The 13,539-nt window shown below is 43.2% G+C and overlaps 1 protein-coding gene across 5 annotated transcripts in view; it reads right to left on the bottom strand.

Annotated features, from left to right (window-relative positions):
- The window catches only part of SEMA5B (semaphorin 5B), a 268,777-nt gene that overhangs the window by 81,697 nt on the left and 173,541 nt on the right, over positions 1 to 13,539 (bottom strand). For all 5 annotated transcript variants that reach the window (XM_035331907.1, XM_035331906.1, XM_035331909.1 and 2 more), the window contains one exon: positions 2,257 to 2,319. In XM_035331907.1, the coding sequence (XP_035187798.1) occupies positions 2,257 to 2,319 (63 nt within the window). The remainder of the gene's footprint in view (positions 1 to 2,256; positions 2,320 to 13,539) is intronic.

Genomic DNA, 13,539 nt, shown 5'->3' with positions numbered 1-13,539 from the left:
ACTCAACGGGCATAAGAAAAAGCAATTTTCATACACTAGGTAGCTTTGAAAACTTCATCTTAAAATAAAGACATTATTAAAGGGGCAAGGAAAATGAACCAGTCATATAACTTACCCAAACTACACTGTGAATTAATGTAAGAGCCAAAGGTCCTCCTTATTTCCAGCCTTTATCACCACATATCTAAGTGCCTGACAATTCTGAGCACATTTATCATCAAATCATCTGTGCTATGTAGAAAACTGCCATTAGTCAAGTTTTGACAAAGCAGAGCTGAGGCAGACAGAGCTCTGATTCTTGTACCAGTATCACACAGCATAAATAGAAATATTCACACTGTGTTGCCCTCACCTGATGCATTTACCCAGCCAAAGGCAAAGATACTAGGTCAGAGCTGGACTTCTCAGCTAGAGTAGAGCTGTTCATGAGCTTGCTAAGCTCTATGTGTTTGGAGCTAGCACTAAGTCATTTCTCTACCGTGTAATGAACAGTGAATGTGTAGACTCCCAGGAGGGATTCATTCATGGACATACAGGCAAAAGTAGATACAAACTTGGGAGATCTGAGTTTACTTATCTACTGCAGAATCCTTCTGCCTTTCTTCGTAGCTTCATGTCTTCTTGTCAGACTGTTAGTCAACACCTCAGTTTGCCATTAGTTGTATGTCAAGAAGTGTCTAACAGTCTGATTAATTATTGTTCCTCACACAAAAACTGCACACACAAGGCTCCTGCACCCACCAAACAATTTTAAGGTCTGGATAACAAGCAGCATAAACTCAGCTCTTGGGAGCACCATCCTCATGAAAAGTTTGGCAGACTCTTTGCAGTGTGTGGAGGTGGCAGCAGCAGCAGCAAAAATGCTCAGACCATTGCTTTGTGCATGGAATCTCATAGGGTTTTATCTGGGGGCTGACAAAATAATTCTGGGTTATAAATTCAAGTTCTTCATGAACAATGTACTAAGGTTCACAAATTTTTACAATGGGAGTAAAGAGAAAAATCCTTTCTTTAGAGTACACATTTTAAAGTACAAAGACCACAAACTCAAAAATTCCTTGCATCTTGGGTTTTAGAATTTTTTAATGTTGTTCATCCTCTTTTGGGTTCTTTTTCTAGTGGCTGGCAAAATTTGGTGTTTACATAAAATAACCTATCTTGACTCCATGGTATTCTACACGAAGCAGCATATTCTACACAAACTCTAAAACACGTTCTAGGATACTGATATTCCTGTTCTCCAAAACTACATGAAGCTCTTTGTTGCTCATTCTACAAAATTCAAGCTAGCATTTTTGTGTATATGCAAGTTAACACAATAATCACGTACAGTTTATTATATGAAATGTGGTCAATGGAAAATCATATAATCCCATGTTTGAAGCACTGAACTGGAACTTGGCAGAACTCCAGATTTTGGGCAAGCCACACAAGCACTCTCTGCTTGACTGTCCAAGTCTACAGCAAAGATCATGATTATCTTCCAGCTCCTTTGGTTTAGACTGAAAACTCTTTGTAGTATAATATTTAGGACAACAGGACACCCTCACAGTTGAGGCCTGAACATGTTTGAACAGTACCAACACCACATTTGAAAAATCAAAATGCTTCTTGTTTTCAGTACATGGTTTTGTTTTAGTTTCTCAGAAGCGGGGCAGAAGCGGACCTGTGCTTCAGTCAGAAATGCCTGCAAACTTTAGATATCTGAGATAGCATGCCTTAGTTCAAACAGTTCTGGTTTTGAACCACAGCTTAGCAGACTGCACCGGCCTCCTAAGGAGCTCTGTGACATTCCACCTGAAAAAGAACTGCAGTGTCCTAGCAGATTCAATTCTCATGTTCAAGAGAATTATACAAAAATCAGCTCTAACTGCAAACAAGTATCAGACATGGGCCTACGTGGCCAAATGCCAACGGCTTACTGCTGAGTACTGAGACTAAGCCAACCTGACCAGCCTCAGACCCACTACAAGATGTTTCCCTGGATTTGCCACCACACTGATCCTTGATATGTCACAAATTGCGTCCTCTCCAGCAGTGAAATTACCTTTAAATTTCATGTAGCGCAAATCTAATAACTTGGACAGGTAGCCTTTGAAATGGTTGCTCTGTGGTGCCCAGGCACTTGTGGTACTAGCTCCGAACAGCTGCAGATTTATGGGCTCAAGCTGGTGTTAGATGCTCCCTGTGGGGATTTCTAATGGAATTATGTAAATAAATTCACCCATAGCATGTCTGTAGCAAAGGAAAACTTACCTCTGTTTTCCCTTTACTTTGACAGGACCTCCTGGTGTCTTCATCTGAACCCCATGCTGTTGCCTGAGAAACCAAAATGCACAAGTCACACAACAATGCCACAAACCACCACGTCTGGAGACTCCCAAAACAAGCATCTCCAGAAATTTATACAGCCCAGTTTACAAGAGGTGTTGCGACAGTAAACATGTATCTCGCTCCCACTGTGCTCACAGTGCACACAAATGATAAATAGATGAAATGTCCAGAGGCAGAAGCAACTAGAATGTTAACAGAGGTAAGGCTTTAATTTACATTTAAATACAGCTTCTGATCATCATTCAACTGGAAGGTCCAAGACACAAGTCCCATATGCTGAGTCCTCACCCATTTTCAAGGAGGACAGTGCTGTATAAAATCACTGGCCTTCATCACCAAAATAAAACCTTCCCAATGGCAAACCCAGTAGTTCCGTACAGATGTGGTGGTCCCCTCAAATTTACCCTCAAGATTATCACCTTCTAAGTAACCCTGCAGTGAAGTGAGCTGGATAAAGCAAGAACTGTGTGTGGACAGGCAAAACCCAGACAGACAAGAAGTGTGGAGAAAGGCTGGATGGTGACTGGTGATGCCAGAGAAGTGGGGCCAGATCCTGAGGTAGAGTACAATGCTGCGGGCCCCATTGACTGGGGACTGCAAGATCTGGACCAAGAGCTCGTGGGAGTCCCCCATCAGCCTTGCATAACTCCTTCAGAGCAAAATGGCTCCCTCCTTCACAAGGAAAGTCAAGACTAGCAAAGCTGTGTTATAACTTCTAGATTTAAGAAAAAATCAGAAACATACCCAACTGTTCTGTGCCCTCTGCATTTTTCCTCCCTCCAGTACTTTTTAAAAATAGTTCTAACAAATTCAAGCAGGTATTGTTAGCTGGAGGTGAAAATACATATAAACATCCATACTATACATAATACATCATTCTGCGAACAAGAAAAATAGCTTTGTTTCACAGGGAAAGGCCATGCTTGCAAAGTTCAGATACAGATACAAAGCTCCCCTAAAAGAGCCAGATTTCTTTTTTTTCCCAGTACATTACCCACACAGGAAATGGCTTCAAAGTTTGGCCCGGATCTGAACTCTTCTTGAACTTTTTCAGTGCAGCCAATTTTTTTTTTTTTAAACCCTAGGCTTCCATAGAAATTGTCCCCTTGACACATGATAAATCCTGCTTTTTGCAGGAGAAAGATAGGAGACTACCAAGGAGAGGGGATGAATTCCCCCACCCCCCAAAAAAAACAACCAAACAACCAAACAAAAAAACCCACCTTAATACCATGAAGATATTTGCTCATAACCGCAAGAAATACTGCCACCGCCCAGGAGATGCATTTTTTTTTTTTTCTAACTTTTGGAGAAGGCGTATTTCTTCCCCACTCCAAAAAAATGCTATCTTGTCCGTCAGCTGAAAATTCAGTTCAATTTGGCTTAAGTAAAGCTTTATGAGCACATGCAAAGGTTTGGTGGGAGAAGGGAAGAGCAGAGATTGTTCCCTGGGAGTCGCTTGGGAAATAACTCCCATGCGCTGCAGTCCAACCCAGGCTGAAGGCCAAAAGCTTGTGCTTCAGAAGTGTTTGTGTGAGAGCTGGGATAAGTCCTTGCTGGAAAGGATCATTTAGCCATATCCTGAGAGGGATATGTCATCAGATGAGAAAGCTCACTGTGATAAGCTGTTACAGAACAGCAAGAAATTTTGACTGGCAACTCCCAGGAAGCCTTGACATCTGCAAAACAACTACACGGCGGCGTTTTGATCTCCAGTCCCAGCTCTGGCCCTCATTCATCTGTCCACTGTGGTTTTGGACTGTGGATCAATTTTTGAGAAGCTGAATATAAAACAACTCCAGAACAGAGATCGCTTATGAGGTGACTCTTCCATTTCAGGAACAGGGACAGAGCGCTTGCCATTATACTGCCTGGTTTAACTTAACAGCGCTTGACAGGCCAAAATGAAAACAAAAATTGTTGGTTACTACAGCGATCAGTGCCGCTTCTCTGCAAACACTCCGGCTCCTGTGGGACTGGAGCCGAGCAAAAGAAGAATCTGGGCCCCTCGGGGACACCTCGCTCTTCCTGCCAGACACCTGCAGCGCACGGCTCTGCAGCACGTCGTAAACACAGCTCGTGTCAGAGCACCGATCCCCTCCAGCTATGTTCTTGGTGCGAAACACCGCATTTCATTAGGCAACAGTGCCCTTCAGCTCTCCGAAGCACCACCTTGATGAGTCTAGTGATAACAGAAGTTCTTGGTGACGGCCCAAATTACAGGAACATGTTGTTTGTGACTGCACCATTAGTCAGGGTGCACTTCATTATAGCTCAGAGGCTAATTAAGCTATATGGCGATCCGGAGCATATTTTACAAGTCTCACAAATCTTTGGTGGGACAGGGAGAAACTAGTCTGAGGGCTGAGTAACTCCAATGACCTCCAGTGACTCAAAGAAAATATTCATGACCCTGCAAAGAACATCACGTCAATAATAAAAATATAATTACACAGCCAAGCAGCTAATGTGTGTTCAAATATTGTACTTCAGGGTATGAACATGTACCAGCCAGCTGACCTGACCCAAAGCCTAGACAAGTCCTTCTGCCAGGCTCTCAGGAGCCCTTCTACATCTGTGGTCTTTGGGTTGGACCTGGTGAGAGGTCCTGGGCAGCCTCAGATTTCTGAGCTTGGCGCCTTTGCATAAGCTTCCCAGCTTTGTTTGGTTTCTTTACTTGACTGATCAGCTGACTGATCTGTCTTTTCTGATCCAATCCAGTCACCTCTGTTGTCCTGGGCTTCTCTGTGCAAACTCCCTATGCAATGCTGGCGCTCTACTTCGCGCATCTCACTGGCATGCTCAGCCCAAGCCTTTCCTTCCCAAATTAAATTATCTTCCTCTCTCTTAGATTCTTTTTGCCCCTAACTCAAACTATATCCTGGTCATTCAGCAGAGAGAGAGCTTCAGAAACCTCTCTCTTATGGAGTACATCTGTGTGCACCCATGTGTTTCTCAGTGCTGCAGTCACCTACTTACACTTGCAAAACCCTACAGTACTCTAAGGGATGCTTTTGCCTTTGCCTCCTTACCTCATCTTAATGCTTCTCAATACCCAGCTTCTTGCATACTGACTTAGCTGCCTCCCCCTCCTTTCCTCATCTTCCTCAATAAACCAAGTGAATACTACTTCTTTTTACTGCTGAAAGCTGCCTCTGCACTCTTGGCTGCGGTACAAAATGTATCCACCAGACGTTTTTGGTCACACAGTTGGGTCATCATCCTGAATTTATAATTTGTTTTCTCAGTTGTCTGAGCCATTTAAGTTTCCTAGCTCCAGAAAACATATCTGGGGTTATTTTTGTATCTCCTGCTACATCTGCCCATCAAAAGCAGCAGAGTGGACACCTCTGGACCCATGCAGAAAAAAAAAAAAAAAAAAAAAAAAAAGATGGCATGGGTCATGGAAAACAGCCTGGATAAAGATGACAAAGCTGGCAGCAAGACTACAAATACAGGACAGTATGTTCTTTCTCCTAGCTCCTTTCTCTACCTGCTATGTGCTTAAGCAACCAAGCAAACACATTTTTAGGTTGTCAGGGTGGCAGGACATCAGCAGTTCCTCCTCTTACATCCTTACCAACAGCACTCCAGCTCCCCAAACAACTTCCTTACAAGCTTTAGAGTATCCCTTTCCTTCTGCATCTCCCACAGAAATGTAGCTTGTAACAGTGTTCCCAGCCACTTTGAGCACCTCCTCTACAACCACAAGGTCCATGTGCAGAATGAGGGAACACTGGGACTCAGATGCTGTATGAATGAAACAATCAGCTCAGGGCTGCAGCTGCTGTGTAAGAGAAGAGCCACACAAACCATGAGTAGGACTGCCCAGCCATCTGCAAAGATAGGCACGAGAGTGCTACCAGCTTAGTCTCTGAACTGAAAATGCAATTAATGTGCCTTCCATTCAGCACATTTGCATGGATAGCTGCTTCTTCACATCCATCCCTATGTCTGTTCTTGAGCTCTACGCAGGCTTTTTTTTATTTTCTTTTTTTAAGGAAATAATTTTTTAAAAAAAAAAAAAAGAAGAAAAAGGGGGAGGAGGCATGTGTTATTAAGGAATTTTTAGGAAATCACATGAAGGAGAGCAATTACAGTCACACAACTATGTGTATGTACATGGTGCAACACTAGCCAACAAGAAAATTGACAGAAATGCACCACAGTGGCTACGCTCAGTGCATATCTGAGCATTCAAATGCTACACCCAGTCACAAAAAGAAAGAGAACGTATCTCCTAATATGTTATGAGCATCATGGTTTGCTCCCAGTTCAGACTGCAGATCAACACTGATCTGGAAATTCTAGCTCATCATAAGCCGTCACATCAGTTATTCAGCACACACTGCTGAGAGAAACTTTCTAGATACATTTATTTAATTACCTGCACATCCCAGTGTTGGCATCCAAAGTACCTGCCTGTCACTAGCAAGTCCTGTTATCAACAGGTATGTGCCTCCTCACATGCTGATGTGAAAATCTCCTCAACTTCTGTGGACCAGCTTTTACATTCAGGCCAGCAATTTATAATTACTTCAACCACCACATGTGAATTTAATAGATTAAGAATACACTAATCCCTGCGCTGTACCTAAACAACAGAGGTTGCCAGAGCTTTTTGCACAAAACCTGAACACTGCTTTAAAACTAGAAAGTGAAGACTGGAATAGAATAGGTTACATGCATATTTATCGGGCAAATTAAACCCATTCTTAGTTTCTAAACTCTCTTAATATAAACCCATCCATCTGTTCCCAACCTCACTCCCATTAAATACGTGCTCTGTACAAGCTACTGGCAGCCTCACACGCCTGTAGACAGGCCGGGAATCATGCTGTTCTCTCCTGTTATGGGGAAAAAGTGTAGCACAAAAATGTACACGGTGTATGTTTGGAAGGAGATGAACGAACAAGTACAGGCTTACGGCAGAAAACCAGGAACTGATTCTGTGAGAGCCCAGCATTTTCTCCCAGGAGCTGAGCTCCTCAGGTTCCCGCTGACAGTGGCTGCAGAAGTAGCGCTGTGTCCACCAGTCTCAGGCCTACAGGACTGCTAGCAGCAGGAGCCTCCATTTCCATCACCCCTCTGCAGAGCATGCAGGAGGCTTCTCAATGCAGGAGGCTTCTCAATCTGCCCAAGGAGTGAGAGGTGATTTTGGTTCTCCGCTTGTGCTGTGCAGGGCACCCTGGCCAGTCTGCTGGTCACATCACCCTTTGCTGAGTTATCCATGAGGAAGGAGGGCAGGAGGTGCTGTGGGGTGACAGCCGTTGTGCACTGGAGACCTGAGCTGGCAGAATCGTTTCTTTCCCTGTGTATTTCTTTACATCTTCCTTTCCAATAACTGCACGAGGCATTACTATGTTCAGAAAACGGTACCTCTGGAAAAAAAGACTTGCTCCAAAGGTGGCTTCCTGCATTCCTTACACCAGCCCTAAATCTGTATTTCTTATTTACACTTAGAAATTACTCTCTGACCAGCTCATCTCACAGTAAGGTATGGAAACTCTTCTCCAAGTCTGGGGAGGGGGGATTATGAAGGGAACATGCTTCTGCACTACATTTTAATACCTGCCAACTTCAATGGACATATCTGCATGCCCTACTAGACCAGTTTAGCTTAATCACATACTTAAGGACTTTGCCAAATTAGGGTGCAGGACAAGTCCTTTAGGCAGTGGCAATTCAGAGGCCACTTTATTTCCCTACGTGATGTCAGCCTTAGCCTTTTCATCCATATTGATAAACATGTATTGTACCTCTAAAATACAACCCATAGAATTCTTGCTGATAATGACAAATCCTTTTTAAAATTTATTTCTCTGATTCTATACACCTTGCAGTCTCCACAGAAGACAGCACCAGTGTTAATCTACCCTCCCCCAGGCAAATTCTACAGCATTTCAAAGAAATTGGTATGCACTGAGTCTTACAGCACTAAGAAATAAAAAACTCTCTGAAAGTCATTTCTACAGGTTGGGTCCAGAAAATCCATGAAAAGGTTCTTGTTTAACTTAGGTTTCTATTAAGCGTATTGTAAAAAACATTTCTATACCACTTTAGTTACTTTTTCCCTATTAAATCCTCCAGGACTTCTCCATAAAGACCTGTTGCCTCAGTCTAAAAGTGGAAAGTGAAATTCCTTTTTGAAGCATTGGCTTTTGTCTCTCAAGGACAAGGCACATTTACGGTGCTCTATAAATAATAACTTATTGAAATCCAACTTCTTAATAATAGAGCACAGGAGCTTAATACCCTAGAGGCCATTTCTGAAGTTCCAATGCAGGTAATTTATTAAAACTGTGATAAACATGCCTGATAAACAGATAACTAATACCAAAATGACATAATGGCAAGCTTCAATAAATAGTTCTGCTTCATCCTGCACTACGCACGTTGCAGGTCACCACTGCGTGCAGTGACAGGTATGAGGGATGGCCAAAGGATTTGGTCAATTTGTATGGGGGGGACTTGGATGAAGGGAATTGCTCGGTGTTTTATCAAATTAATTGATTTCCCTTAAGTGATCTGAGAGCCTTCAGGCTGCAGTAAAGCTCAAGCTCTAAGTTTAGTTTAAACGAAGTACCCAACATGCACATCAACAGCCGGGCCCAGCTGCGTGGCTCTGCTGGAGTGGCAGGGCCACAACCGTCTGGGAAGGCCTCAAAATGTAACACTCAGAAGACAAAGGCTGGCAAACGGGGAAAATCAGTGGGTTCCAGTTCCCATAACCTTAACTGCAGAATCAGATCTGTTCTCTGTCAACAAACATCAGGCTGTTACTGTCCTGTGGTGGGTTTTGGCCTGGCGTTTGTAGATTGCTGAACACCATAACTCTACATCAGAACAGAAGGCAATGCTACGCTCTGGTGCAGTAAGGAAGGAAAAATTCATCAGAAAGAAGGGCTTTCTCATTTTAACAACATATCTTAGCTCAGTTCCAAAGGGCACCGTTTTTTCGGTATTCGTGTTCCCCTGTATCTCATGGACTCTCACCACTTCCTGAGCATGAGAAACGCAGTATCAGTAGTCTCCAGTTCCTCAGCGCCGGCTCACCAACTGCACAAGCATGACAAAAATGGTGTACATCTGCACCCCTTGGATGGGGAGTGGAGCTTCCAGGACTGACTGTTTTCACTCCTAAGCCTCACTGGTTTAGAGACGAGCCTGTCCTCCCACCTTACATTCTCCAACTGTGTGCACGTCTGGACGGAGCACCGCTGTGACACCTGCCAGAACTGGGGCTCAGCCTCCTCGCAGGCAAGCTCTTCTGCCTTCGATCCAGTTATCCCCACCTGATGAGCCACTGCACATCACCTCAGTCATGGCAACCCTCTCTGCTCACACTTCTGTCCTGTCTCAAGTGCAAAGTAAAATGCTTTAAATCTCTGACAGCCTCCCTCCTGCACAGGGAGCACATCCCAGCAACACAGAGCTCCTGGCAAGCAAGCAGCGAGCTCCTGTCCCAGAGAAAGGGAATTGAGTGGAAGGGTGCAAAGACACTGGTGACCTCGTCGCACAGGGAGCTAAGGGGCGTGCCTTAAGAGATGCTACACCTGGACTGAAGGGCTCGTGGAAGCCAGAGATGATGCCCAAATTGCAGGTTTAAGCAGCAGATCGGATTGCAGCGCTGCCTACAAGGGTAAAGGAAGCAGGAATACACACTGTGCTGGGGCTATATGCTGAGCGTACAGCGACAGCAACATATTTATGCAGCAATGTTAGATGAACATGCCAAGATGTTACTTTGGAAGAAAGATACAGCTCTGGAGAACAGAGATAAAGATGGCACTGGATTTCTGTTTCCACTATCTACTGTTTGTATTTTTATCATTCTATGTAAAGAAAAATGCCAGTTTGCGGCAATGATTTCATTTTGCTGATGATGTACTTCATGTAGCTTGAAAGCTTAACACGGCAATGATTTAGATGCAAGTACTCTATGGGAATACTCACCTTCTCTTTGAAAACTTAATCCACTGGATATTTCTATTGCTTTTAAGTGTGCAAAAGCACGGATAGGGCCAAATGCAAATTGACAGCCTTAGTTAATGGGGACATTTGGCATGCAAAGTGAAAAAAAACCTTAAAGCTCTCGCCTGTAGCCAGTTTAGAATGAATGACAACACCCAGAACTGGAAAACAGCATGGAAGATGTTAGGGAAGGATGACTTACATTGTTTCCTATTACTGAAGATCAAAAGCATACAGAAACTGAGAGGAGACTTTTAGCATATTGGGTAATTAACATCCACAGTGGAATTTGGTTTCTTGCCATGTCACATTCAGTTTATAGCTTATGACAACAAACATTTACTAAATATACTGGAGATTACAAAGATGTAAGATTATTCAGTAAATCAATAAAATAACTAAATAAAGAAGTTAAAATATACTCAGAAATGATTAAAGAAAAATTCACTGCAGTCAAGAACGGGTCAGGAAGCAACGTACAGGCAATGCGCGTGGAGGTGTGGTTGGCACTGGCCAGGTGGGCACCACACAGCACTTTCGCACACCTCCAGCACTGATATGTTCTGTAAAGAACAGGTTTTGTATTTTTTTTTTCTTCAGTAGCTACAAAGTACAACAAGCTATTTCTAAGAAGCCACTAAGAATGGAGTCACTGCAATGGTCGCCTTTGGTAAAGTGGGGACAATTCCTCCTTCGAGGCCCCTCTACCGCCAAAAGATGTCCATCTCCACCCCTTTATGTTCTCTGGCAGATTTGCCATTCACAGCTAAATCCCTCCTTCCTCTTTGTGTGCTCCACTGATGGATGTGACAAGACTTCTAAGCAGCCTCCTCTCACTGTTTTGCACAATGATTTCTGGAATAGGAGGTTCAAAAACCCTCCCAGTGGACCAGCCCATATTCAGTACAAAATCAATTTACCATGGCTATAGTCTCCTTTGTACTTCTGCATCAAGCAAGGCTGTTTTATTCTCCTTCATTTTTCTGCTCTGGGTTTCTTTGCCATTGTGTCTCTTTGAAGCTCACTGCTATGTAGAGATGTTAAGGGTTCTCCACTATACACGCTTGTCTTTTTTCCACTTCTGAGACAGACTGGACAAATCCTGCACAGTCAACCGAGTGCATTTTTGTACACCCACATTAAGAGTTCAGCTATGAAAAGCAATCTCCCTATATAAGCTTCAAATCAAAAACATAATCACTGAATCACATGTGAAACCTCTGTGTATTATCAGCTTTCTGAAGTAGGGAAGTCTTGCATTCTTTATTCCTCTCCAGGTTACATCACTGAAAATACTTGTTCAGCATTTACTTGTTTGCTTTGAGAAGGAGCTAAAATAAGTTTGAGGAAATGCCCAATTTGGATCTGATTCTCCCAACAATTAGGCTGAGATTCAGGAATCAAAATCAGCACATCTTGCAATATTAAAGAGACTAATGAAGAACTCAGGATGACATTTTCACTGTTCTGTGCCTCCTGTTTTTCTTTAGGGAAATCACATCTATTGCATTAGTGGGGACCTAATACTCTTTTGGATGACAAACACTGCAATATATTCTCATTAAAATCGTATAAGAGGTTGAACATGGGTTGAATCCTGTCTTGGCTTGAAAAAAGGGGGCAGTGTGCAATTAAACAAATAAAATGTGCATGTGATTCAGCTTACCCTATCAACATTCTTTTCTGGTTGTGCACTTAAGCTTGCTGTAGTGCAACCAAAAGGGAAAAAAGGCACTGGAAATATTTAATTAAGTGAAAGATGCACTATTGAGACCAAAGGAAAGCTTTGAGATTACTTTAATTAGCCAGGGCCAGTTTTGAGCAAGCCAGAGAGACGGGGAAAGTTTCGCAAGGCAGGGTAAGAACAGAGATGCTGCCTGAGCCTAAGCTGCATGGGGACCAAAAATGAAACCAGACTTTCCCGTCTGTTCTTCTCCATTTTAAATAACAGCTTTCCAGCTTCAAGAATATGGGCAAAACAAATTCTGAGTCCTGAGCTTAAGAAAACAGGAGTCTTTGTACTTTTTCTATTCAATTCAGCATACATATCTAAATTTCTATTTGTTTTGCAGATCTAGAGAAAGAATCCAGACTCCTGTTCCTAGACAGCAGGGTTTGGACGTGTGCTGTGGTAGTACACGGAACACTGAGCTGCACTCTGATGGGCATTTCTGCTTACAATTAAATGGCAATCCTCACCCCACTAAACCTGAACCCAAGGGTTAGGGTGAAAGACATCAGGTGGCTGCAAAGAAACAGGCAGAAAGAACAGAAGGGAGCAGCGAGATGACTGATACTTGCAGTCAGGGTGCGCACATGGTGCACAAGCAAGTGTGGTGCAGCCTTTCCAGGAAAGTTTTTGGCAACACACCTAGATTTTGACCTTTAGCCTCTCTTGCTTCTATGAGGTTTGGTGCTCACAATCATAAGCTGTCAGGAAATGTCACTTCTGATAAATCGTTGATAACCAAGAATCAGTAGAACTTTTCAGATACTACCGGGCTGGGCTGGAAGAGGAAGTCGGCGATGAAAAGCACCCCCATGCTTCGTAAAACAGATTTCAGTATCTTTTTTAATTGTTCCATAGCTACATTGTGCATTTCATACCTGCTTTCCTCCGCCAGGTGCCTAATGCTCTTGATAAGCTAATTACAGCCTTCTGCTTATTTCATGTCAAGCTTAACTCCCCAGTCTGAACCTAGCCTGCAGTTCTGGCATGTTTTTTCCTTAATCTAAGACCATCTGTGCTCCATCAGCAAGGAACACTTAAATACTGAGAAAGTGAAGAACCAAGAGTGCTGAATTCCCCGTACACTTCCCCCAGCTCCTCTCCCCAGCAATTCCAATTAGGTGTGAAGCCAACATCCATCCAGTCCTAAATACACTGGAAGGCTCTGAGCAGGCTACAGTTATCTGTGGCCTTACCTCTGTGAGATGCAGCAACACTTTCAGTGGTCGGGGGGAAAATGACAAGACCGACAGGACCCAAATCTCCACTTTTCTTTACAAAAGCTTTACATTCCAAATGCCATCACGTCACCAGCAGTACATGCAGTGGTTGAGTTCAGCACTTGATCAATATAAAATCGAACGCTTCTCTCAGAGAAGCACTAGCAGCCAGTCTGGATAAAAGTAATGCGGTTGATTTATCAAGAATCAGTGCTCAAGCCTCTCATTTATTGCTGCAGAACGGAAATGCTCCACAGTTTAAATGAAAACTGGACTGCCAGG

Source organism: Oxyura jamaicensis, chromosome 7 (assembly GCF_011077185.1).
Source record: "Oxyura jamaicensis isolate SHBP4307 breed ruddy duck chromosome 7, BPBGC_Ojam_1.0, whole genome shotgun sequence".
Taxonomy (NCBI): Eukaryota; Metazoa; Chordata; class Aves; order Anseriformes; family Anatidae; genus Oxyura; species Oxyura jamaicensis.
The sequence above is the reverse complement of the archived record's forward strand: the minus strand, read 5'-3'. Positions and strand labels throughout refer to the sequence as shown.